The sequence below is a fragment of the Cryptomeria japonica genome, chromosome 8 (assembly GCF_030272615.1).
Source record: "Cryptomeria japonica chromosome 8, Sugi_1.0, whole genome shotgun sequence".
NCBI classification, from domain to species: domain Eukaryota; kingdom Viridiplantae; phylum Streptophyta; class Pinopsida; order Cupressales; family Cupressaceae; genus Cryptomeria; species Cryptomeria japonica.
Window position 1 is genome coordinate 399839775 of NC_081412.1, and position 24833 is coordinate 399864607.

At 38.7% G+C, this 24833-nt stretch overlaps 1 protein-coding gene across 1 annotated transcript in view; it reads left to right on the forward strand.

Moving 5' to 3' along the window:
• Positions 1-217: 217 nt before the first annotated feature.
• LOC131079447 (uncharacterized) overlaps positions 218-24833 on the forward strand; it is a 51457-nt gene continuing 26841 nt past the window's right edge. The window contains exons 1-8 of the mRNA XM_058017402.2: positions 218-433; positions 15659-15731; positions 15880-16034; positions 16233-16520; positions 16712-16841; positions 17304-17408; positions 17825-17927; positions 18020-18145. Of these exons, the coding sequence (XP_057873385.2) occupies positions 15679-15731; positions 15880-16034; positions 16233-16520; positions 16712-16841; positions 17304-17408; positions 17825-17927; positions 18020-18145 (960 nt within the window). The 5' untranslated portion in view covers positions 218-433; positions 15659-15678. The remainder of the gene's footprint in view (positions 434-15658; positions 15732-15879; positions 16035-16232; positions 16521-16711; positions 16842-17303; positions 17409-17824; positions 17928-18019; positions 18146-24833) is intronic.

Genomic DNA, 24833 nt, shown 5'->3' on the forward strand with positions numbered 1-24833 from the left:
AATGATAGACATATATAGATAATTGATCAACCGATTATATATTGACCATTCGACAATACCTTTGAATTTATTACTTTTATTATGAAATACACAACAAAAATGAGACCTTTGAATAAATATACCTTTCCTAATTACATCCAATTAGGACGCCTGAATTGAGGGAAAAGACAGTAACATCTTTTGTTGAAAAACGTAAAACTAATAAAGAATAAAATAAAAGATGAATCCGATAGTTAACCTTTTTCCTTCACGAACAGTTTAAAAATGAACTATGCAACAAAACCAGAGTGACAATGATCCAGGGCGTTATAAACCAGTTCCATAAACCCTAATCCAATTCATACTTGGAGCTTACTGACAGCGCATACTCTAAAAGCAACGCAATCGTCAGCATAAACTAAATTTGAAATCGATGCTGTTATATTTACAACAGGTATGAAATTTATGAAAAAATTCCAATCTGAATGGATCTCGACTTAAAACCCTATTGGGTATTTGCCTTGTCTGCTTCAGAAATTTTATTAACTCTTAATTTTACGAGTCAGAGAAATGCTCTGTTAGATAGATTTTTTTTCGCGAAATATGCTGTCTAAAGTCACATGCCACGCAACGGTTATGATTAATGTTAATTCATCCTACAAGCAGGCGAACAGCGAGGGCATGCCAAGCTGTTTTTACTATTTTCTTAAAGTATATATTTTCTTTTTAATTTTGCAAATAGTAGGGACCTTTTTTTGGCAAAGATCCTCAGCCTAGATACAGAAGAGGACCCACATAATTGTTGTTTTCAATGGAATAGCTAAAATTCGAACCTAGAATCTCCCATTGGCATGATGTGGTATTCTATCTCAATAGCTTTTGCAATTCACAATGTCGGTTTTGTTTCAACAGAATTATCTATCCCATAGGAAATCGTACTTATTGTAGGTTATAAAAAAATTCAGTAGTTTACTAGATGACGAAGTCGACTTTAAATACCATTAATTTGGTATCGGTCGCCAATTGCTCTCTGCAACAACAGATTCATTCCTACCTGAATGGGTATTTTGTAATCTTTTTTTTTTAATTTCCTTCTTTTGTATCCCATCTGTGGACGTTGCTATGACAAACTTAGAAGGGCATAAAGACGGATATGTTCTTCATACATTTGTTATCTTATTTGTTAATTTTTTGTGAATCTTACAAAAGAATTACGTTAGTCATTTCCTGTTATGTTGGGCATTGAGCTCACGTTTAAGGAGTTTTTAACTTTTTTCTGCTTTGGAATCCACACCCATTCTCCATGAACCTGTTTAGGAAAAGTCTTGAAACTAAATGAGTAGCAGATGAACAAGTAAGCTTGAAGAGTTTTGCTAATAGTTGAACAAATGTACGTACCCTGACAACTGGTTCTTGCCTCCTGTATCTGAAACCTGTCCTTGTAACCATTGAATATTCACCTGTCAAATTAATTAGCTTACATCATCATAACATCACATATCATCAAGCCCAGAGCATGCTGAATTATGGAAATGTCACACTATGATAAACATAGCATATACAATTTCTGGAATAAATGGAGTCTCATAAATATGTCTAATTCATGACTGCATAGTTGGAATCTGTGACAAAATCACTATAGAACCCAACTTAATCAAAATGGATAATCTCGTGAGAATGGAGGAGGGAAAAATGATAATGGCATAATCCAGAGATGCTTTATGGAGGTCTTCAATGAGGGTGCCACCTAGTGGGTATCACAAATCATGAGATGGGGTGTATGGCTATAGGATGAGCTCCCGTTCTTGAACTCTGAATTTTGTGGTGACAGTGTAATAGGAACCCCTTTTGGTACAAGCTTGTAGATGCTATTTTTTTTTTTGATAACCCAGTGGTATCCCCGCGACCCAGCCCAGCGTCTCCCCTCGCCTTACTTTGGACTTATGGATGCCAAGTTGGGGTTTGTCCAGAGTCCCAAAAAAGTACTGTGGATTTGTCTGGAATATTTCTTCATTTATGAGAAGTTTACTGTGATTTTCAATTTCAGTAGAAGATACAACTTGATAGGTTAAGCATAATTATGCTGCATGTGGAACAACTCATAAATATGTACGCCAGAACATCCAAAGAGAAGGCATTGTTTGGGGCAGTAATTTAGAAAATGCATATTTATGAATTTAGAGGCACAGGTATGTGCTAGAGCTACAGAGTTCTCATTTTTATAGATGTTGCCAATTCAAATTTATTATGTGCACATGGTATGTGCAAAGGCTTTTTGTTAGTTTTTAGTGATCAGATTAGCAGTATAGAACATAAAATCAGAATGCAAAGTAAATCATACACATAACACACATGTACCTTGGGAAAACCTCCCTCTTGGAGGAAAAACCCAGCAACCAAAGATCTCAGATCTGATTAGATTAGGTATAGCAGCAGATTACAATACTGCCCTTCTAGGGCATACAAAGAACTTATCTGAATCACAGTTCAGGTCAGATTTGACCAATCGCCCAGATTGTTGATTGCAGATCATGTGAGGGAGTTTGCTTGCCCTAGAACAGATGTAGCACAGCTTGAAGTAAGTTCAGCAGTGTTGGAGCAGGTTCGGCAGCCTTGGGGCAAGCTCGGCAGACCTAGGAGTAGGTTCGGCAGACCTAGGAAGATGTTCGCCCAGCTAGAAGACAATTTCGCTGACTTCAGAATGTAGTTCGCTGATCTTTTGGAGCAGAACAGATCGCATTAAGGCAGATGATATTCGCTTATGTTATACGACTTGTGACCTCAAGTCATTTCCTTTATATACATGCCCTTAACCCTTATGCGTGGGTCGGCTTTGGCGCCAAATTACAAATTCGCAAGTTACATTATAGGGTCAGACCCATTTATAACCACAAGTTACATTCGCCATTACAGGGTCAGACCAACATCACAAGTTACATCAGTTAGGACCTAACCAATAACACTTTACAAGTTACATATTAAGAGGTCCTGACCTATTGAATTTACAAGTTACACAATATCCCAAATAGGCCCATACACAATAAATTTTAAGGCCGAAGGCCACATTAAAATTTACCAAGCTAGGTCAGCCCAATCAAGGGATACGACCTAGCTACATTTTCAACACTTTCTGCATTTGATGCACATAGAATATCAATAGAAGCATGACATACAATGTGTCTATCAATGAAAAACTTGTAAATTGAGATAATAAGAGAGAATTCAGTTCCAAGAGTTCTACCAGAAGCAAATTTTTATTGTGAATGTGTTTCCTTATGTTTTTGAGCTACGAATTCCTTGGATTTTTGCATTTTTTCTAAGCTCCAGTATTATATTGGTAGGACTTGTGCATGTTGTTGGCATTGTGTTGTCATTGATGTCAACCGGTATATGATGATTATCAGTATAAGAGATGTATGTGCAACACTGTCATGGATGAGTACGGGATGAGATATCTTTGATATCACCTTGTGTTGCAGAATACCGGTAAGGTAAGGGAGAGAATGTCATTCAGATGAATGACCACTGGAGTCACCAATACACAAGTTAGTGTTTGACTTGTGTGGATGAAATGGATAGGTTATCGGTACAGTCTATCACCGGTAAGGAAAGGATGTCAATTGGTAAGAGTTGTGTTGACAGTGAGTAGTTGCCAACCGGCAAGCTTATGACCAGTGTACAAGCAGAGTGGGCAAGATGTTGAGCTGTTGTTTGTGATGAAGAGTGTAATATCCCAGTTATTTTTTTTTGTTTTTAGGCCAATGATAATCATCCACAAGTAGATAACCCGTTAAGGTTAGAAAGCATAAACTGAAAACTTGCTGAAAAATGCAACCCTTCCACTTTCTGATCACCAAGTGCCCAATGTGGGAAGGTGAGAGCATACGGTGAATAGGGGATCGTTAGATCTCAAATTCTGCTGAAAGAAGAAGTGGAATACAATACTGGGCGGCAAGCCAGCCCCTTCCGCTTATCCAGCGGGAAAGCCAGAAACTTGGCGGTGAACCAGTCAAGAGAAACACACAAGGACACAAATCACTCGACTGCGATATTTCAGCGGGAGGACTGAAATTACAAACAAACTCAACTCAACCGCTTATGCAGCGGAAGGACTATTACAATCAATCATCACTCGACTGCTTATGCAGTGGGAGGATTGATTTACAATTCAATTGAAATAGGCGGCAAGCCAGCCTCTTCCACTTTTCAGCGGGATGAGACTTACAAGCCTAGAATTGGTTAGTAGTACTACTACTTAACCTTACAATAATCAAGATAGTGAGAGAAGAAGAGTAATGTTGAACATCCAAATAATAAGCATGAAATTTCTGCTAACATCAAAATCTGCAGGCTGGAAATGCAAAACCTGCAGCCTATGGATTCACTAAAATGCTCATAACTCTCTCATTACTCACCCAATTCACCCAAAATCAGTTCTAAACTATGCTACACCAGCCACAATGAAAACAAACACAAAGGAAGCTATCAAAACACCCATATTTATTTTGCACGCTTCCCAATGCACTCACTACACCCAACGCCTAACCTAGGAAGTTCGATTTTCATTATAAAATTCTACACTCAACATAAGATGCTAAAAACTTACAAGATGCATTGCCAGTGGTAGGAAAGATGGATGAGCCATTACCTAGAATGATGGAATCGCCTGGCCAATAGGTATGAGCAAAATACACTTTCAGCAGTTCTGCGACCAGCAACCAGAAAACACTCCAATCTCACACAAAACACTCCACAATCTGCAACTCACTCACCAACAACACTGGAAATACATGGACACAGCTAGGTACTAGCTTGCAAGTACGAAACTGAGACTTAGCTAGGAAGCCACACTTTGAAGCTCAGATTTTTAAATCGCCAATTCGGCAGCATAACGATGCAAATTCATATGATGATCAAAATGGGAGCCCAAGGCTCTTATTTATAACTTCTAACTCCCCAAAACCAAATGCAAATGCTTACAAATTCGCCCAAATTCAACTTCTTCATTTGCATTTCCTTTACCACGTGGACCCAAGGATGGCGCCCATACCATAAGTCAAAGAATTACGCCAAGTAAGCACAAGCCCACGATTTTGACTTAGCAAACATTTGTGGTGAATAAAATAATATCTCCCACATCAAATTGGCGTCCCTTTCTAGACATAATAATTCGCCTAGCACTTAGGAGACAATATGCACAATTTCCATAGTCATTAATCAATAGTAAAAATAATCAAATTAATTAAATGTTAAACCTTAGGATAAGGAAATAATATTTAATTATATCACTTATGACTCCAATACTGATTATTGCCAAAACCAGGATGAAGCTGAGCCAGAAAGACCACTGAACTGCTGCAGGATTAGGACCCTGTCCACTGCCAAAAATAGAAATATGCCATACTACCACTTACTAAAAATTGTAAGTCATGAACTACTGCTCCGAAAAGCATGATCTTCGCACCCAGTGACAGAGCGTGGAGAGCTCAGTAGGATAGTATCACCAAAACGGCCAACCCCTGACTTACTAAAAATAGTAAGTTCTCGCCTCATCAATGCTTGACCCTCATTCTTCATTCCACCTAGCCTACGGGTCTCAGGAATAGGCTAATGGACCATTGGAGAGACATCAACGAGAAGGGGACATTACAAAGAGGCAAAATGTTACCTAAATCACATCAAAATAGGAGGAGAAGGATGTACAGGTCACTGGTATGCTGTGTGGATGGAGAACAACAGGACTCCCATCGGATGAAGATGCAGTCACCATGTGAAGAGATGATTGACACTGAATGTGCCCACACCGGATTACATGTGCCTGTTTGAAGATATGCTGCACAAACAGAGAGATAAGAAAGAAGTGGTAAAGGTAGATGTTTGAAGACTCACACCGGATCTACCGGTGAATAAAGGATGCCTCAAGTGCATGAAATCAGGGATATGCACTGGACCGACATAAAAGGCGTGTTATGCCATCGGGACAGAAAAGGAAGAGTGAAGAATTGATGAGTTTGTAACTTTGATAAACCGGTTGAGATGTGGTCTGGACTGATGAAGAAGAAGGCAAGGCCGAGCAGCTGCAGGCAGAGGAAAATGGGCGGATTGAAGATGGAGTCTGTGGAAGGTTGATGACATGGTGTCATCAAGGTGTCTACTGGTAATGCAGACAAGGTGCAGGTGCAAAAGACACCCATCTGATGAAGATGTGCATAAGGTAGGTTAGCAAGAGTGTTGACCGGTTGAGTGTTCCACCGAAAGAGAAGAAGAGTGCAAGATTGATGACATACTGTTTTGAGGGTTTAATCGGCAGGGCTAGTAAACCGATAGATGAACCCGGTAATGGAGTTGGTCGGTGATCCAATCCATACCGACATAGATGATCAAGCAAAGGTGGATGTCGACACTGTTGCCCCGTGGAGATGAAGTGGCATGCATGCACAAGTTGGTGTGTTGAGTCGGTGAACTGTCAAGCGACGAGGTAGATGGTGACAGGTCGACATTTATGTCGACTACGGGGTTCATGGGATGCATTGCAGTCGTTTGCGGCTTGAGGTCAGGAGGACAATAGAGATCCAGTTCAGACTGATTGAGCAAATTGAGGCAGGTGAAGGAAACCACAAAACGAATCTTGGTGATCGACCAAGAAATCAACCGACAGGTCAAAAGCAGATTGCCATAAATAGAAGGCGTGATCAGAAAGGCACGACAATGGCGAGATTGATTGATGAGTTACAATTCATCAATTCAGGCGATTAGATCGGATGGGATCTAATTGAATTTGGTTTGTCTCGAGGTTGATGAGAAAACCCTGACCGCCTGAATTTGAATTGGCTTTTGGCGGGAAAACTAGGTTATAAATATGCAAGCCAAAATTGTTGAGTGCGGCTGCTGAAGGAGAGAGTATTGCCGTTGGATGAGAGAGTGTTGCTGCATGCAAGGAGAAATCAGTCAAGTGCTCATCAAGAAGAAGAAGAAGAGACTGAGTGTGAGGAAGAACAAGGTTGAAGTATTCAACCGGCATCAGTGAAGCAACCGACAGTCAACCACTGAAGTCTGACAAAGAAGTGTAGAACCGGCAGTGACCATACCGACAAAGAAGAAGTGAAGGAGACTGCAGAGAAGGAAGGCATAGAAATGACAGAGTGTAGTACCGGTGGAGAGCAGCAGTGTAGCAGACAGAAGAGAGAACCGGCAAAGAGTAGAACCGATAGTGAACTGGATAGAAGATCCATCAGAGAGATTTGCAGAAGAGTTACAAAATCCATTTGTAACAAGAAGATAACTTTAGTATCAAAATATGTTTTTTGTATTCATTGAGTTGTAGCTCAGTGCAGGGGTTGCAGCTCCTTGGGTTGGTGTCCTAAATCAGGGGTTGGTGCTCCTTGGGTTGGTGCCCTAAATCAAGGGTTGGTGCTCCTTGTGTGGGTGCCCTAAACATTGTAATTAGAGATTCATTGTGAGGTTGGATTGGCACAGTAGACTCCGGCAGCATTTCTCACCAAGGTTTTTCCCATCTTGGGTTTTCCTCGTATATGTTGGTGTTATGGGATGCCCTTTTATGTGTGAGTGCATTTGTGATTAGTCTCCCTTCTAACCGGTAAGTCTACATTCAGTAAGAACTGTTAATCGGTATACTCACATAGGATAGCAAAAGGGAAAACTTTGAGAACCACTGATTCACCCCCCTCTCAGTGGTGCATTGTGTCTAACACATGTTGTCTTTTTGAGGGAATAATTAAGTAGACTTCTAAGTGCTAAAGAGTCTAAATTCTGAATAGAATATTCTACATTTTTTATTTGATTGAATAACTAGGGTTCTATTGGGATCCTCACCTTTAAAATGCATAACTATACAATATCATTACAAAAAGGCACCATGGCCAAAACAACTATAGGGCTAAACTCATAGAGGCTTGAAGACAAGCATTATGGAATTCAAGAATTTTACAAAAAAAGGGAAAAAAGGTCCAAAATCAAGGGAGCTTATTAACACAACCTTTTGGTGCCCAACTTTGTAGTGCCAAAATTTGCTTGGTCTAGGCTCCTTTGTGCATATGGCCTCATCATGCCCATCATATATCGCCTATTTGAGAAAACTCTAAATGGGTCTTCTTTGGTCAAATTTGCATGTAAGTGATTCCTCATCATTGTCAATATCCCTATTAGTTGCTGGAAGTTGCAACAATTTCTCATCCCACCATGCCTTTTCTTTTACCTCTGCCTTTTCCCTTTTCACTTGTTAGGATTTTTGACTTTTTCATCCTGGCATCTTGGCATGCATCTTCTTAGACTCTACACTTCGATGTTTTACGCTATGTTATCTTTTGGAGTTGCGGTTTTGGTCATTCTTTTGTCTACATGCCTTTTGGGCCTTTTGGCATGAGTTATGTAGTATTCCCAACTCCCTATCCTTGACATTTCACATTGTATCACCTTTTCGAGTTTGTGAATTCAGCCCTATTCTTACTTCAATGATTTGGGTTCGGGTTCTGTGGTATCCCTGATCCTCAGGTCCTAATTTTTTTTTTTCACATAGCTTGTGAATTGTTGATTCAAAGGTACCTCTATCTATTTGCTTTGTGCACAAGTTATGGAGTACTCTGGATCCTCAACAAGTTGTCCTTTCACTTGTTGAACTTTTGAAAAGTTCTAAAACTTCTCAAGGTCCTGCTAAACAAGCATTAGAGATCTGTAAAGTTCATGAACCTTTGAAATCGTTGACAAGGTTCTGTTCATGACCAAAGTTTCAATTGAAGACTCGACAAGATGCAATACCAGTGAGTTCACAAAATTGCCGAAATGTTGACAAGGTTCCAGGATGATGATGTGTCAATGAGTTTGTAAGTTTGTGAATGTAATGCCCCCTAATTGGGAATTCCCTAAGTTTGCCCTAATTCTCAGTTTCCATATAAATTAGTGGGTTTAGAGAATACCTTTCACCTGATTGAAACCCTGCAAACAGATTAGAAACCACTTACAACAGTAGTTCCAATAATCAGATTATCACAATTAAGCATCAGTAAATTCTTAGCAAAATTATTAATTCAATCATAAAGCCTTCTAAATATCTTTGGAGGGCACAACCATAGGAGAGCATGGGAGAGTGTGACTTCAATGGGGTGTCTCGGATCCTCTACCCTAGGCCCAAGAGCAGATATACCATCCCTCTTGGCCTCATGTGGCCTATGCCATCCATATGAGGTGGCCTACCCAGTGAGGTGTCCACTTTCTGTTCCCTCTTATCTTGCCATCCCCTTTCCCTTTCTCTATGATTGGTCTCCTTGTATTGATGCACCATGATAGAGGAATGGGGTTACAATAGGGTGCCCTGGAAGCCATCTCTTCTAGGCCCAAGGGCAGTGCTCTCTGCACCCCCTTGGCCTCATGGGATCATCTAGTCCCCACCTTGAGGTGTCATACCTAGAGGAGTGCCCCATCACTGTACCCCTCTTGCAATCCCACATTCCTTCTATCATGGCTGAAAGCACCCAGAAAATATAAAAGAATTCATATACATTACATATAATAAATAAATTATAGAAATTCGTAAATCAGATGCAGTTAATGGTTACTGTGATATAATCATAACATCAGTATATCATTCAATCATTAGCGTGCAGAGGTATATTTATTAATGTAGTATTTATTCTATTATGTACAAGGGAACTCATACCAAACAATAATAACCAGTCGAACTGCTGAGATTAATATCTTATAAAAAATCAAATCTGAATCCTTCATTGATGGATGATTCATTGATATTTCTAAAATGAAAGTCCTATATGCCCCTCCTTATATCTTGTTCCCTTGAATAGATATGTCTCTTCATAATCCCCTTCGACTATTCAACTTAGTTTTTTTTAATCTAATTCTTTAAATCGTTAGTTATCCTTAGTGAGCAGTTTCCTTAATGGAATCTTTCTACTATGATGAGAATAATACATAGCTTGTATTATTTGGAATCGCTACTACCTTTTAGTTTCTGTTTGTTTGTTTCTAATTGCTGCAGCCTTTTTGTATTAAAATATCATTGCTGTGCATCACACAATATATTCTCCAGTGCTTCCTGTGTTTACTTGGACGGTGAGCATTTATATAAGTTTCATTGCTATTTTCAATAAGTTGGCCAGCAAGGTGAAGGTCAGCTTTAAGAATATTAATTTATTCCAATTTATTTACCTTAGTGCCGCCTCTTAGAATAAGTTGGTCCTCTATTATTTTAATTCCTTGTTTTTTTGTTCCCATAAGGGTTGGCCAACATCAAACAAGGGAGTCGGCTAAGTTTTTAGAAAATTGTGATGTCTTATAAATAAGACAATTTTCTTATTGGTGATTTATATCCGTTTTTGGGCGGGGGCATGACAGTAACTCATCGATATGTTGACATAGGTTTTAGGTTGGCCAAAATTATTGATAAGCTTTGTAAAATGTTGAGTAAGCTATAAGGATTCAGTGTTGGTGAGTTTGCAAGTTTAGGAACTTGCCAAAATGTGCCAACAAGTTTGCTCAAGGTTCCAAGGTAAGTTGGCAAAGGTTCAAACATCTGCTAGTTCGTGAGTTAGGTAAATTGTTGAAATGCCACCAAGTTTCATGATGTTTAAATTCAGCATTTCAAAAGGTTTCCAAATTGCTTGAAGCAATGATTGGATGTGACACTATTCAAAGATGTAGCTTTTTTGCTCGTTCACTCCTATCTCCCTACAAGGTCCAAGATGCTGTAGCAACTAGAGTTAATTTTGGTAGCTCTCAATGGTCCTTGCTCATGTTATAGGGCACATATTTCACTGATTTTGCGAGCTTTGCCATATCTTATACACCTAAACTAAAGGTCTGTTGCAAGGTGTGCGCCCTTGGTCTCCTTGTGCTATGTAGCGCAGCGCTCGGGTTTGTGACATGGCTTAACCGCCTCCTGTGTATTCTATAAGTCTAGTGGTTGTATCGGGCATTAACATGTCAAACTTTTGGTGCAACAACAACCGCACTTGTAACAAGTGGTATCAGAGCTTGGTCACACGTTCAAACCCCTCGCTTGCACTAGGGGGGATTGTTGCAAGGTGTGCGCCCTTGGTCTCCTTGTGCTGTGCAGCGCAGCGCTCGGGTTTGTGACATGGCATAACTGTCTCCTGTGGATTCTATAAGTCTAGTGATTGTATCGGGCATTAATAGGTCGATCTTTTGGTGCAACAACAACCGCACTTGTAACAAGGTCACCATTAATGGTCTTGGTATACTAGCAATTAGGAAGAACAATATTTCCACATGCCTTTGGGTATTGATGGATGCTTGCGAGGCAAAGATTTTGTGTACAAACACATGGGCTTGATGATGTGTGCAAGCATGTCCAACCTCTACAATTGTAGGTGATCATGCTCCTTCTCACAAGGTCATTCGATTGTGCTGAGAGGTCTATATTTGCAGACATCCGCAAAAGGGATGGAAACAAGCCATAGAGCAAGAACAAGAGGAAGAGGTTTTCAGGCTATTGGGGTTTATGTCTAGCAAAGGGTTTAAGGCATCTTTGTATTGTACTGATCTGGGTTTCATCCCAAAGGTGTAATGGAATTCTGTAATCCAAGAAGAACAAGTCAAACGTGCAAATTTAACAGTTAGCAAATGTCTCCATGTGTATTTTGTATGTTCTTGAAGATTTCACGAGTCTTCTTAGTTACATTCTGGTAACTTGAGCGTTAATCCTGATTAGTTTGTCATTTGGACAGTTTTAAAATCTTTGTAAATATTTTACAAGGCATTCTTTTAGATTAATCCAAGGAATATATTGGTTTATTCATGGATTACTAAGTTTGTTCATTTTGATATTTTGCAATTTCATGTATTTGCTTACTTGCATGCATAGAGCCTAGCGTATGTGTAAAGTTAAAAAAATATAGTCTTTAGCAGTATCTTGATTAAGGTCTTGCAAAGGGGATTCTAGTTATTCTATTCTTTGATGTATTTAACTTTCAGACTATATTCACTCAACTGGGTATAGGCACTTGTTTGTTTCATGCTCAATCTCCCATCGCACCACCACATTAAACAATCAAATTTAAACTTCACTACATATCGTGTCGAATCAATTTCACTCAGTGCCATGTCCAGATGTGCATAAGAACATTAGGGGTTATTAAAGCCACATTCTCAGATGCTTTACATGGTAGTTTATTTGCTTTATGAAGGTGCAGAGCCTTGCATTGTCAAGCCAGCATAAATACATTTAATGACAAATAACTGGGATATACTGTCTGCTGGGTATGATTTGTATTAAGTTATATGTCCCCTTGGCCTAGCAGAGCCTAAAGTTGAAGATCGTACCCACCTTAGTAAATGAGCCCATAGTTGCCCTGTCTGATCATAGTTTGACACCCTTGATGCTCAAGAAAAGCTTATCTTTAGGGATCTGGGAACGAACAACTTTGAACACTGACATAGCCATTCCCAATTGAGAGCTTGAGGGAGTAGTACACAGATAAAAAAAGAGGACACATCATGGGGCCTAGACAACACCTAGCCCCCAGATCACCTTAGCACCATCATTTATCTAGTTAGGTTCAAGGGTTGCTGTCTCCCTGACATAGTTGCTGCGAAGTCTGCTAGCTTTACTATCCAAATCACCTTGCTTGACTGCAAGACATCATGAATGAAAAGGAATGGAGGGATGAAGTTTGCCCCACCTCCCCACCTTGATGCATTGAGCTGAAAAGACCATCACATGCCATAGCCTGCAGGGAGGAGAGAGAAATCAAGACCAAGCAGCTGTCTTTGTGCATAATCATTAATGCACAAATTTTTCATTATAGTGGCAAAATCTGGCCAGATAGCAACCATTTGCACCAGCTTGTTTGAAACTGCATTGTTTTCCCCTTTCAAGTTTCCCCTCATGAATGTAGGGGTAGGTTTTAATCCTAGTGTTCTACAAACCCTAGCAGAATCAAGGATAGATTCCAATTGCAGACAATTGCTTGCAGGGCAAAAGTGTCAAGCTTGGATATGAAATCTATCATCTGTTGCAATGGCACACAGTGACCTTAGTGTGCCATTGTTTGCCAGTCCACCTAGACCCAGCACACCTTTGATCATCTATAGGGTAGATGGGGACGGCAGAGAAAAAATTAACTTCACGCAGCAGACCATAACTGTATCATCCCAATGGGGTCGCTCCTTCCATGTGATGCCTGAGGCACAAACTAGAGAAAAAGTGCAGAGGCCAAGGAGAACCGATCTGGAACCAATAACCACCAATGAATGGCATTAATTGTATGCTGGAGGCATATATAGGCAGTGAAATAAATCATCTGCTGCAATTTGTGTGTGCAGAGGGATGGCATTGCCAAACTTTCATAATGAAGGCAAAAAAATATTGGAGTCATAGCCAATCCTGCAAAACATAAACAAAAATATTAGAAAGAAAAATGATCTGTATGGCTATAAGGCAAAGTAGTTGGATCCAATTAGATCCTGCATCCCATCCTAAGCATCCTCTCAATCGCTTATTTTTGTGGAGAGGGGTGTGAGATCAATCCTCTCATTTGCAAGGAAGTCCACTGGCTTATTGATTTTGTGAAAGCAGTGAGTAAAGAAGACATTCTCCATGACTTTGCAAATATCTGAGCCTCTTCTTGGAAAGCCTTAAATTTCAGCACCTCGCAAACTTCTTTTCCAAACCTGACACAAACAACATTTAATCCCCATGGATGGTCAATTTTTGACATTTGAGGGAGGCAGCCAATTTCAACCCTTCTACCCTTACTTTCCATTATATCTCATTATTGATTTGTGGCCACAAGCCCCATCAAAGTTGAGTTTGAAAGAGCTCATTCCTAGAAGGCATTGCCTCTTTATAAATATTTATTGATTACCCCATGGGACAGAGGGAATATTCGACATTTTTATGTGTATTTTTTTGTTTTTTTATCAAGTAAATATATTTGACATGGAAATAGCAAAATCGGTTTTAGTTGCAATGATTCATGCTGCTGACACAGCTGAAAATAGCTATCTGTTTAGCAGTGTGAAAGTCCAGATCGAACCTGCCCTTCAGTAGATGGACATTAGCACCCAGGATGCATTCAGTCTAGCTATTTGTTTGTTGCAATCATTACCTTTTAGAATTTTTAGCTTGTATTCCTGCCTTCCTGTATGGCATAGATCAAAGATGATCAGGTTAACTATTTCAGATTTGAAACAAGGTGTTACAAACCAGCCAGTGAGATCTGAAGAGCTTTCTAATGTCAATTAAAAAATATCTACTTCATTTACACTATAATAACAGGCCACTTGCAAGTCCATATGTAGTGTAATAACTTTAAAGTTCAAAATGCTGTGTGGACTAATGCAGCTTCTAATGCAAGTTATACCGTTTCACTTTTCTTTTCTCTAGCTATCACATTATAAGCAATAGGCTTCGTCTCCTCACTAGACAGATTTGAGATTGAAGAGTTGATCAATAATACCTTCCTCCCTTTAGGCTGAAAGATATTTCTTCCAGCTTCTAAAAGCATTATTATTGTCCTTAAGAAAACAATTTCAACTTAAACAGGGTTTAAAGATCCTCTAATCCTTGGTGCAAAATAAAACCAATGGTTCACAGAGCTTGTTGAAGCCCAGGTTACTTCTAGCAACGAAGGTGCTGAATTTAAGCCTCTGAGAAACTCCAACACGGAGATAGTAGAAAGAGCAAGGCTGGATAAAGGACAAGACCACCAAGTTGCTTTTAGCTGAAAATCTCAAAGTCTTGCTGAAGCAGATATGCAGATAAAACTATAGCATATTTCCCCTGAAACCCCAATACTGCTTGCCAACAATTCTCAGCCTCCTATCATGGAGAAGGATGGTAGTTGTTTAAGCATTTTGGGAATCTATTTCAGAAGGGTCAAGAATTTCTGGCCCTGCACCAAGCTGTTGCCTATCCACAATAAAATAAAAGTACACAATTCTGGAAAAATAGAATGAAATTTTCATAATTATCAAGCTCAGCTCATAAAATTATCAGAGTTGTACCCTCACAATGTTTCTGGACAACAATAATCAGTCTTCACCAAGCCGATAACCATAAGCAGATAAGATTCTCTTATAGAATTCTTGTAAGAATTACCAATTAGATTTGCTGTGAATTCACAAGAGATTCCATTAAAACCTGTACTGTATTTGCCTTGAGATAGTTTTTCTTCCATTGTTCTCATTCTTTTGCTACTAAATCTGGAAATGTGAGGAAGTGGCACTAGAGAGGGGTGGTTCCATTGCCAAGATTTCTTTGAATTTAATGACGAGTTTGTCTACCTTACACATTGGACTTGGCATGCACCTAAATATTACCATTGTTAGTACAGTCATGAAGAATTAACTCGTCATTTCCAGGCTCAAATCCCCTTACTTCAGGGCTTTAGCATACATCTTCTTACTTAGCTCCATTCCCCACTTTGCCATGAAATTGGCCACCTGTTCTTCCTTTCTCCCAATGCCATTAAATCTTCCACAGAGGGAGATAGCTTCCATGATGGTAGTGTTCAGCATTGTACTCTGACCTTGAATTGTCAATTATCACCTCAGATATGTGTTGATGACTTTTTATATCCATTCACCTAAGATAGCACCTGGTATAAAATTCACATAAATAAAGATGCATAAGATGTTATGAAAAATCAGATAAATTTGGTTACAAAGATTGAGATATTTATTGCAGGTCAAAATAAGGAAGTGACAATGCCAGATCTACAGTCAGCTGTTAGCGACTTTGTAGTGAAGCTTAAGCGGCGGTAATTTTCTGATCATCTTCCTTCAACAGAAAATTTTAAATAACACTAATAAAGTTTCGAAAAGATTGAAATAAAATTAAGTAGTAAGTATTCATGTTCATCTGATCTTAGGTGCTCTTTTGTTCTCTGGGGTTTCATAACCACTCAGGCAGGTTGAGGGTTCACAAGCTACTGCAAGAGAAACTGCAGTTCTACTTAGGTCGGTTATCTCTCAACAACGTGTGCCACATTCAAATCAGGCTGCATCGCTTATCCAAGCTGTAAAATCAGTGGGTGTACAACTCATTGCTGCCAATCCTGTTGGTTTGTATATGTTTCTCTTAGCCCATTTTGAACAAACATTTAAATTCTAATTCACATTATAGCAAGCCTCTTGGGGCATATGGTTATTAAAGAAAGATTTAGCTGCATATGTGGCTTTATTTGCAAACAAGATGTTTTTCTGTTTCTAATATCTGTCTAAATTGTCCTAAGTTCTGTATTTGGAAAATATGACAACAGAGCTAGCTGTTGGGAACATTGTGAGACGTGTACTACATCTTATTCGTGATGAGGATGTAGCTTTGGCAACAACAGATGTTGCAGGCCTAAATGTCTCTACAGACAGTGACGATGAAGCTGACACTCGACATGAAAACTCCTCACATCTATCTGCAGCTGCTCTTGCTGCTGCAAATAGAAATACATTACGAGCACCCTCCTTACACAATCTTCTTGAATCTATACCCATACCAGCAGTTGCTTCTTGTACAGCTTCTTCAGGAGGTGATTCTGAAGGAAAAAGCAAATGTGAGTTTCTTTTTTGAGATTCGGGATTTTGTCATTTCAAGATGATTTAGCAAAGAAAACTTGTTAAGAAAGCAAAAGGGCTGATTCCTATTGTTTTTGGAAGTTCAAATCATTGATGTGGTTTTTTAACCAATTCTTTTCAGTCTTCTAGATCTTGCATGTTACTTAAATCAATATTATTTCTATTTCAGCCGCTGACAAAAACTCAAAAAGCTGGAAACTAAAACATGGTGTAATTGAGGCCATCAATGAATTGCTCGAAGAAATTGATAACTGCCACTCTCAGATTGCAGAGCAAGCTTTGGAACATATTCATCAGAAGTATGGGCATTATTGAGTTTTTTTTTTTCAATAGTTATATCAGTTGGTTATCAATGGATAAAGAATTTGGTCAAAGGACTTGTTAAGTTTGTATCATTTGTTTATATCTAGGATCCAATCTAACCTGAAATGTGACTATTTATAACTTCCTTATTAAGGTTTAGATTGGCAGAAACAATACATGTAAATTAACAAATAACTGGTAATTGTTGATAATATTATAATTAATGATAATTCAATTTCATGATTATCTATATGGGATCCAGGAATTTTTAAGTAAACTCTCTCTTTTTAATTTTACTTTTGTTATTTTTGGATGTATTTTTGAAAAGTTGATTGTTATAGTAACATCTCTATTTACTGCAATTTATTTTTCTGTGGTTTTTATATTAAATAAGCTATTTTATTAGATTTTATAGAACAAATTTCTTTCATTACTGATAATCTTATTTGGGTATTTAGCGAGGTGATATTAACGCTAGCACACTCAAGGACGGTTATGAAATTCCTTTGTGAGGCAAAGAAAAAGAGATCTTTCCAAGTATTTGTTGCAGAAGGTGCTCCAAGGTACGAATTGGATATCTCTAGGATTTAACTTCTATAAGTATGTGTTACGCCAATATTCCCTTGTGACGCATCCTTGAGCCTGGACTGATGTCCCAAACAACTAAAATGCCATAGGGACAGGAGGATTGGGATGTTTTATCCCCAACCTCAATTAGTTTTTTGTATTTAATTTCGTTCAGTGTTGGGCCATGGATGCTATTTTGTTTCAGCTTTTTTTTGCTTCATTTACAATATGTAGTTTTTAAAGTTTTATTCTAATTTACCCCTGTTGTATACAAACCTGGAAAACTGTGATCTGTGAAAATGTACACCGCTGTCTGAGAAAATCAGAGAAACATTGCCTTATTTGTTTGCATATTTTATTTATTTATTACAAAGACTAATATTGTAAAATAACATTCTACCGAGTGCCACAGATATCAAGGGCATGCTCTTGCCAAAGAGCTAGTTGCAAAAAATTTACAAACAACTGTGATCACAGATTCGGCTGTCTTTGCTATGATATCACGTGTGAATATGGTTAGTAATAAATTATAAGTACTTTCAACATGTTTCTATGGATGGTGTTATATTTTACTATTAGAATTTACTTAATCAATTTTAATGTGAAGGTGATAGTAGGTGCTCATGCAGTCCTGGCCAATGGGGGAGTGATCGCACCAGTAGGACTGCATATGGTTGCACTTGCAGCACATAGACATGCTGTTCCATTCGTTGTACTTGCTGGCACACACAAGGTGAGGCTGTGGTTTAGAAGCATGAATAATCTGATCACGTAGGTGATTTGTAGGCTACATTATTTGAGATCTCATTTGACTACCTACTTTCAGACATTTTGCCTTTTAACCTCTGGAAAAAAGAGAAAGTATATCTGATGGTTGACAGATGTCCAAAAAGGGGCAATGCAATCAAAAAGTGTCTGTGAACATATCAATTGTTCAATATTTCAAATAGCAAGTGAGACAAATAATTCTTAGAGTAAGGATAATGATAAAAATTACTACCATCCCATATAATGATATTGATTAAAAAAATATTAATATTCTATAGAATGAGTAGCAGGACAAGAAGGTTCATGGTACTGTTTATTGAGAAATAATTACTTATTGTGCTTTGTGCCAATCATAAATCCGCAATTCCGCATAATTGTAAACTCCGATTTAAGTAAACAGAAAAAGCACTAAGCATGACATAGGTCGAAGAGGATTAAGCATGTTTGACAAATTTTGGAAATGATTATATTCTCTGCAGTAGTACTTAAAACCAATTTTAAAAAATAGTGTTATATATCTGTAGTAGTTTCATCAAATGCCTTATGCCATTACCCAACTAGCCATCTACCTCTAATTTTGTTTTAATTTCAAATTTCAGTTACTTTTTTCCACATAGAAGCCAATTTGAGCCCTTTATCTAGCTCTAAAATGCCAAAGTTGATACCACATAACAACTTTGTGAGTTTTTAGCTGATTGACCTATTATGCCTGTCACTGACATCCTTATAAATATAAAATTGTAAATTTCTGCGAGAGCAATTGCCTGCATTCTTTTCGACTTTGTTTATCAATCACCGTCTTGCAGAAAAGCATTCCACAGAATCATCAAATTGGAAAAAATACTGAGTAATCTCTTTGATATATATTTTTTTAAATGGGTTAATTGTGGGTTGTATAGGGGCTATGCCCAAAGATAGTAGTAGAGTGATTACAAACAGGCAACCAACAAAAGCCCAAGAGGCAGTTTGAAAAACTCCAACATAGACCATAAAATCCCTGACAAACTGGGATCTCAAAGCAAAAAACAGCAGCTGATCAGCAAAATGATGGCTTGGAGCCGAGCCATTTGGGTCCTTCGGCTCAACCTTTACCCCTGGCTCTAAAAAATAGCAATGAGTAGTTTGTGAGACACCACTTTTAGAGATACCTGGTAAGTTGAAAAGGTTAGAAATCTCCAAGCTACCATTTTGGAGGATAGCTTGTAGCTTATCAACACACAACAAGAGGTCTTGATTGTAAAGTGCTAGATTAGCATGTCTTTCTACAAAGAGGGAGACAAACATTGTGCGAACGAATCCCTCAAGAATTGTTTTTGCTTCCCCTTCCTCCAATTTCAAAATGCCTCATCAGAGCTCTCCCCAAGGAGAAAACTGTTATATTTTGCGAGAACCGAGAACTGAGCCAAGATCTAATGTCGGTCGTAGATCACATGCAACTCCAAGCAATTGATGATTGAAGATTAAAATAGCTGAATGAAAAGAAATTTGAAATGAGAGAAAATAGAGTCAGAAGAGAATCTGAGAAGACTCTCATTGAGCTATCACTGAACTAGTGAAGGTGAGAGTATAGTGCTTATTATATAGAAAAATAATAGTATATACATCCAAGAGGTGCATTAACTCCCACTCCCCTTAAAAACTGAGAGGTTTTACCTACTTGGTAAATGCCAAAACATGTGGTATAACCTCCTTACATGAAAACAAAAAAGAAGTTATAAAGGTGGCACATAAAGACGAAAGAGGGTGAGAAACCCAACTACCTTATAACCCACTTAGGAAATGATAAAATAGTGGTTATGTGAGGTGGCACAACAAGCCAAAAGAGGGTGTGTAACTTAACTACCCATGAGACACATGTACCTAAAGTATTTCACCACGTCCTAATAATAACCTAAGCTTGCTTAAATTAAATGTGTAGGAAAATAAATACCCCTTAACATAAGGAAAAATAAAAACCTACACTAACGGCTTGCTGAAGCGTAGCTTAGGTGGGTGAAAAGATGGGTCCTAACAAATTAGGCCATGTTAGGTACCCATGTCCATAGAGATTCCCCCCAAGAGAAGAAGCCCCTCCATAAGCGGAATGGCCCCCCCAAATAGAGAGAAAGTGCCCCGCCCAAAGTAGAGAGAGAATGAAGAACTAAGTGTTGTTGTGTAGCTAGGTCGGATCCCTTCTAGGGCCGACCTAGTGCACAAAATGCCAAGTGGACTATCGGTCTTGGCATTTGGATATCTCAGTTGTATGAGTCTAATTTGGGGCAGACCCTATTTGGGCGAACCGCTTATGTGTAACTTGTGATTAAGTTAAATGTAACTTGCAATTAAGGGAGACTCATATGTAACTTGTAATATATAGGTGTGACCCTATCTTTGGCGCCAAAAGTATATAGCCGACTTGAGGTCTATTAGGAGGTATTGATTCATATATATGCAAGGTCATGATTGCATCAATAGATATGAATTCACAATAACATGAAGGACATGTAGTGTGCTTGGGGGTGACGATAAGAGCTTATCGTCTTTGGTTGGGAAGGCAACAGATCTGATGTTTGCCCGTGGTTAACGAGCACTACCTTAAAATTAACACTAAGAAGTCCCCCCTGAAATAGACACTTGTCGCATCCCAAGCAAAGCTCGCAAATGAAGGAAATTGCTTTCGGTGAAGGGTTTGGTGAAGATGTCCACAGTCTACTTTGATGTAGAACAATACTTAAAATCAATGATGCCTTTCTGAATTAGCTCCCAAATGTATCTCAATGTGTTTCGTCCTTTGGTAATGAACTGCATTTCCTAAGATTTGTATATCACTTTGATTATCACAAAAGATGATTGTAGTCTTTTTGACTATAATACCAAACTTAGTGAGAAGATTTTGAAGCCAAATAGCCTTAATGGTAGCATTAATTGCCCCTCAATACTCAACCTTTGTTGATGAAAGATCTATTACAGACTGCTTCTTGCTCAACTAACAAATTGGACCGAAACCAAGTGAGAAGCAATTCCCTGAAGTAGACTTGTGATCTTGAGAATCACCTGCCCAATCTGAATCTTTATATCCCACCTAGTGAATATCCATGCTTGTTGCATACTGAATTCCATAATTGTGAGTACCTTGAATGTAGTGGAGGATTTGCTTAGCTGCTTTCCAATGCAACTCATGTGACTCTTGCATGAATCTAGAGACCATGCCCACGACATATGAAATGTTAGGTCTTGTACAAGTCAATTAGATGAGACTTCCAACAAGCTATTGGTATAAAGTGCCATCAATCAAGGGTGAAGAGCACGTAGCTTCAAGTTTGACGCCTGACAAAAATGGAGTCGGTGCAGGCTTACAGTTAGCCATGCGAAATCTGGAGAACATATCAAGTGCATACTTGGGCTGTCCAAGGAAGATACCTAAAGATGATCGAGTGATCTCAACACCCAAGAAGTAATGCAAAAGACCCAAGTTTGACATCAAAAATCCATCAAGTAGAGCAGTTTTCACTGCCTTGATGGTGGACGAGTGACTTGTTGACGTGTTTTTTATGACAGCGTCAAACACAAAATAAAGCTGCCTAACGGTCACTTCACTCTCTCTTGATCAAAGTACGATTGCATGCTAAGATTGCAAGAAGTTCAAACAATTGACTCCAAGGTTCCTTCAATGCATGGACGTGACTTAGTTGGCTGATGTGATTGCTGGTAATCCAAGGGGCCTTACGTGTGCATCGTTCTTTCATTTCTTTGCTGTGGCTGGAACTCCATCATCGGATATGGCAATTCTGCGATGCTATTGCTTCGAATGGACTAAAATGAACTGAAAGAAAAAGGGAAAGGGTTTAGAAGGATCTAAATCTACTCCTAAGGGCAGTAATAACAATGGATAGTGCTTTGGTGGACAAATTCCAAATAAACCAAGCTCTGCTTCGTCAAGATCAACTACAACTCCACAAGAACCGGTGCAATCTTTTGGGGATGCTAGAGGATTTTCAAATCGAGAAAGTACATTTGAATACCCAAAACGGCGCAATCCAAACGACTATCCACAATCGAACTTAGCACGAATTTAAGGGGCTCAGACTAACTTTACACTGCAACTTACAATCTGCAAGATACAAAAAGTATGAACCATGGAAATTCATCAGACACCATTACATTCTCCATTGAAATCAAAGCACTTTACTACTTCTAATCTAAGTGAGGAAGGTGAAACCATGCAAGTTTTGAAAAAATAACTCAAGTGGACACCATCAGAGAACAATGTTTCACTATTATTTTCTCAAAAACTTATCGCAACAATTTCATACAAAGCTCCCTCCCCTTACAAATGAGGGGGGTCACCCCTTATATAGGCTTCAAGCCCTGGCTACATGCAAAACCCTAATTAGGGTTTTCCCTAAAAGATTCTCCACTCAAGATGCAACAAGGTGGGAATCTCCAATTAATAACCCATCATGCCCATATACAATTAATTCAAAAGTATCCAAAATAGCATCCATTGCGCATTAAATGCACCACCTCCTTCAAATTCGCCCAACATGCGTTGAATATTCATCCATGCAAAAATCACCCCATTATGTCATAAATGCTCCATCATTTCCACATGCGGCGGCTGCATGCAAAAGGAATCTGCCATAAATTCAACATGCAATGACCAGGTTGCCATTTGGTCAAATATTTCGGCATTGAATGCGCCACCATACTGCCATGCATTCGATAGATCCTCGCCATACAAATGGACTCTGTCGTCGTATATCCGCTCCTACACATCTGGAATTGTTGGAGAGGGATAACGCGATTCAGGAAGAATTTTCTTGAAGTCTCTTCAACTTTCCTTGCTCAGAGAAGGTTTTTTATCAATTCTGCACATTTCCTATTTTTTAGGAAAATTTCCAAATTAGGGTTCCGCGGTCCAGGAGAGAGAAAATTCTCCTACGAATCCAAGTCTGTAAAACTTTTGAAATTTGGATGTGATTTGATGCCCAAGAATGGATTTTTCAAATGTTTCCCTAGAGGGGAAATTTCTTGTTTAGTTCATCCTTGATTCCTTCCTTGCCTTAGAAATTTTATGTTCAATTCATCCTTGGGTGTATTTCTTCCTTGCTTGGAATTTTGTCCCGAAGGAAGGAATTTCCAATACTTGGCCAAATTTTCATCTTTCTTGGAATTCTGTCCTGAAGAAAGGAATTTCCAACACTTAGCCAAATTTTCACATTTCCAAGAATTCCGTCGTGAAGGAAGAAATTTCCAACACTTAGCCAAATTTTCACGTTTTTCAAGAACTCTGTCATGAAGGAAGGAATTTCCAACACTTAGTCAATTTTTCACCTTTCCTGGAATTATGTCATGAAGGAAGGAATTTCCATTACTTTGTGAATTGTCCATGTCTCTTTTTCAACATCCCTATTTTTTAGGGATCCTCCTAAAATTTAGGAGCCAGGGTCATTGGATGAAGAATTTCACCCCGATTCTGAATCTATAAAATTTTCCACACTCTGTCGAGATTCGGTGTCTAAAAATAGCAAATTCAAAAATTTGCCCGAGGGGAATTTTGTTTTTTTATTCCTCCTTGACTCCTTGGTTTCCATGCCTTAGGCAAAATTTCAATTTTTTAGCTTGGGCAGAATTTTCATCATGTCCATGGATTCATGGATTTTTCCACTTGTGAATGCCTTCTTGAATTCAGCGCCCCAGCGTAGCCTCGGGCGCATTTTGGCTTTGTCCATGGACTGACGGATTTTTCCACTTGTGAATGGCATCTTGGTTTTGGCGCCCCAGTCTAGCCTTGGGCGCATTTTCACTCTGTCCATGGACTGGCAGATTTTCCCACTTGTGAATGCCTTCTTGGTTTTGGTGCCCCAGCCCAGCCTTGGGCGCATTTTGGCTTTGTCCATGGATTCATGGATTTTTTTCACAAGTTCCAAGCTCTTCGTCAGGATATGGATATGAAATATAACATTTAAGTGTAAGTGGCATCTTCAATATGTCTTTTTCCTTTCTTATACTTTAAGTTATATTTCATATATATTGTCAGGGTGTTTGAGAGTGGTTTCAGGTCCATAGGAATCATAATGCAAATTCTGGATTTTGGAAGATCTTCCAAATTTCCAGACAGTCAAATTTCAGGCCATTTTCGGATCAGGATGACATTGGTGGATTGATGTGAATTTCTGGACTTGGATGATTTTGCATGCTTTCCTCTTCTGGAATAGGAGTTCCAAACTTAACCATTTTTTGACCCAAATTGTCTGCCTTCTGACTCTTCCGGATTTAGAAATGGTCTTCAGGAACGTTTAGTCTTCAGCGTCTTCAGAGATATTCAGCTTTCAGTGTTTTCCTGTGAAGATCCTGCCAAAAATAGATTTTCCCAAATAGTAAGTGTTTCAAAATGTCAAGGTTTGGGCAAAATAGGTCAGAAAAGCACTTACTAAAAATAGAAACTTATTAAAAATAGAACTTACTAAAAATAGAACTTACTAAAAATAGTAAGTTTGATTTTTGGCAAAATTAGACCAATCCGGGACTTAGTAAAATCCCTAAAAAATAGGAACTTTCTAAAAATAGAAAGTTGCTTCGTTTTAGCTCAAATTTTACTGGGAGGTTCCTTGAAGGGTCCTAATTCCAATCGTATGTTCAGTTTTTCCAAAACCCTAATAGAAACCCCTAAA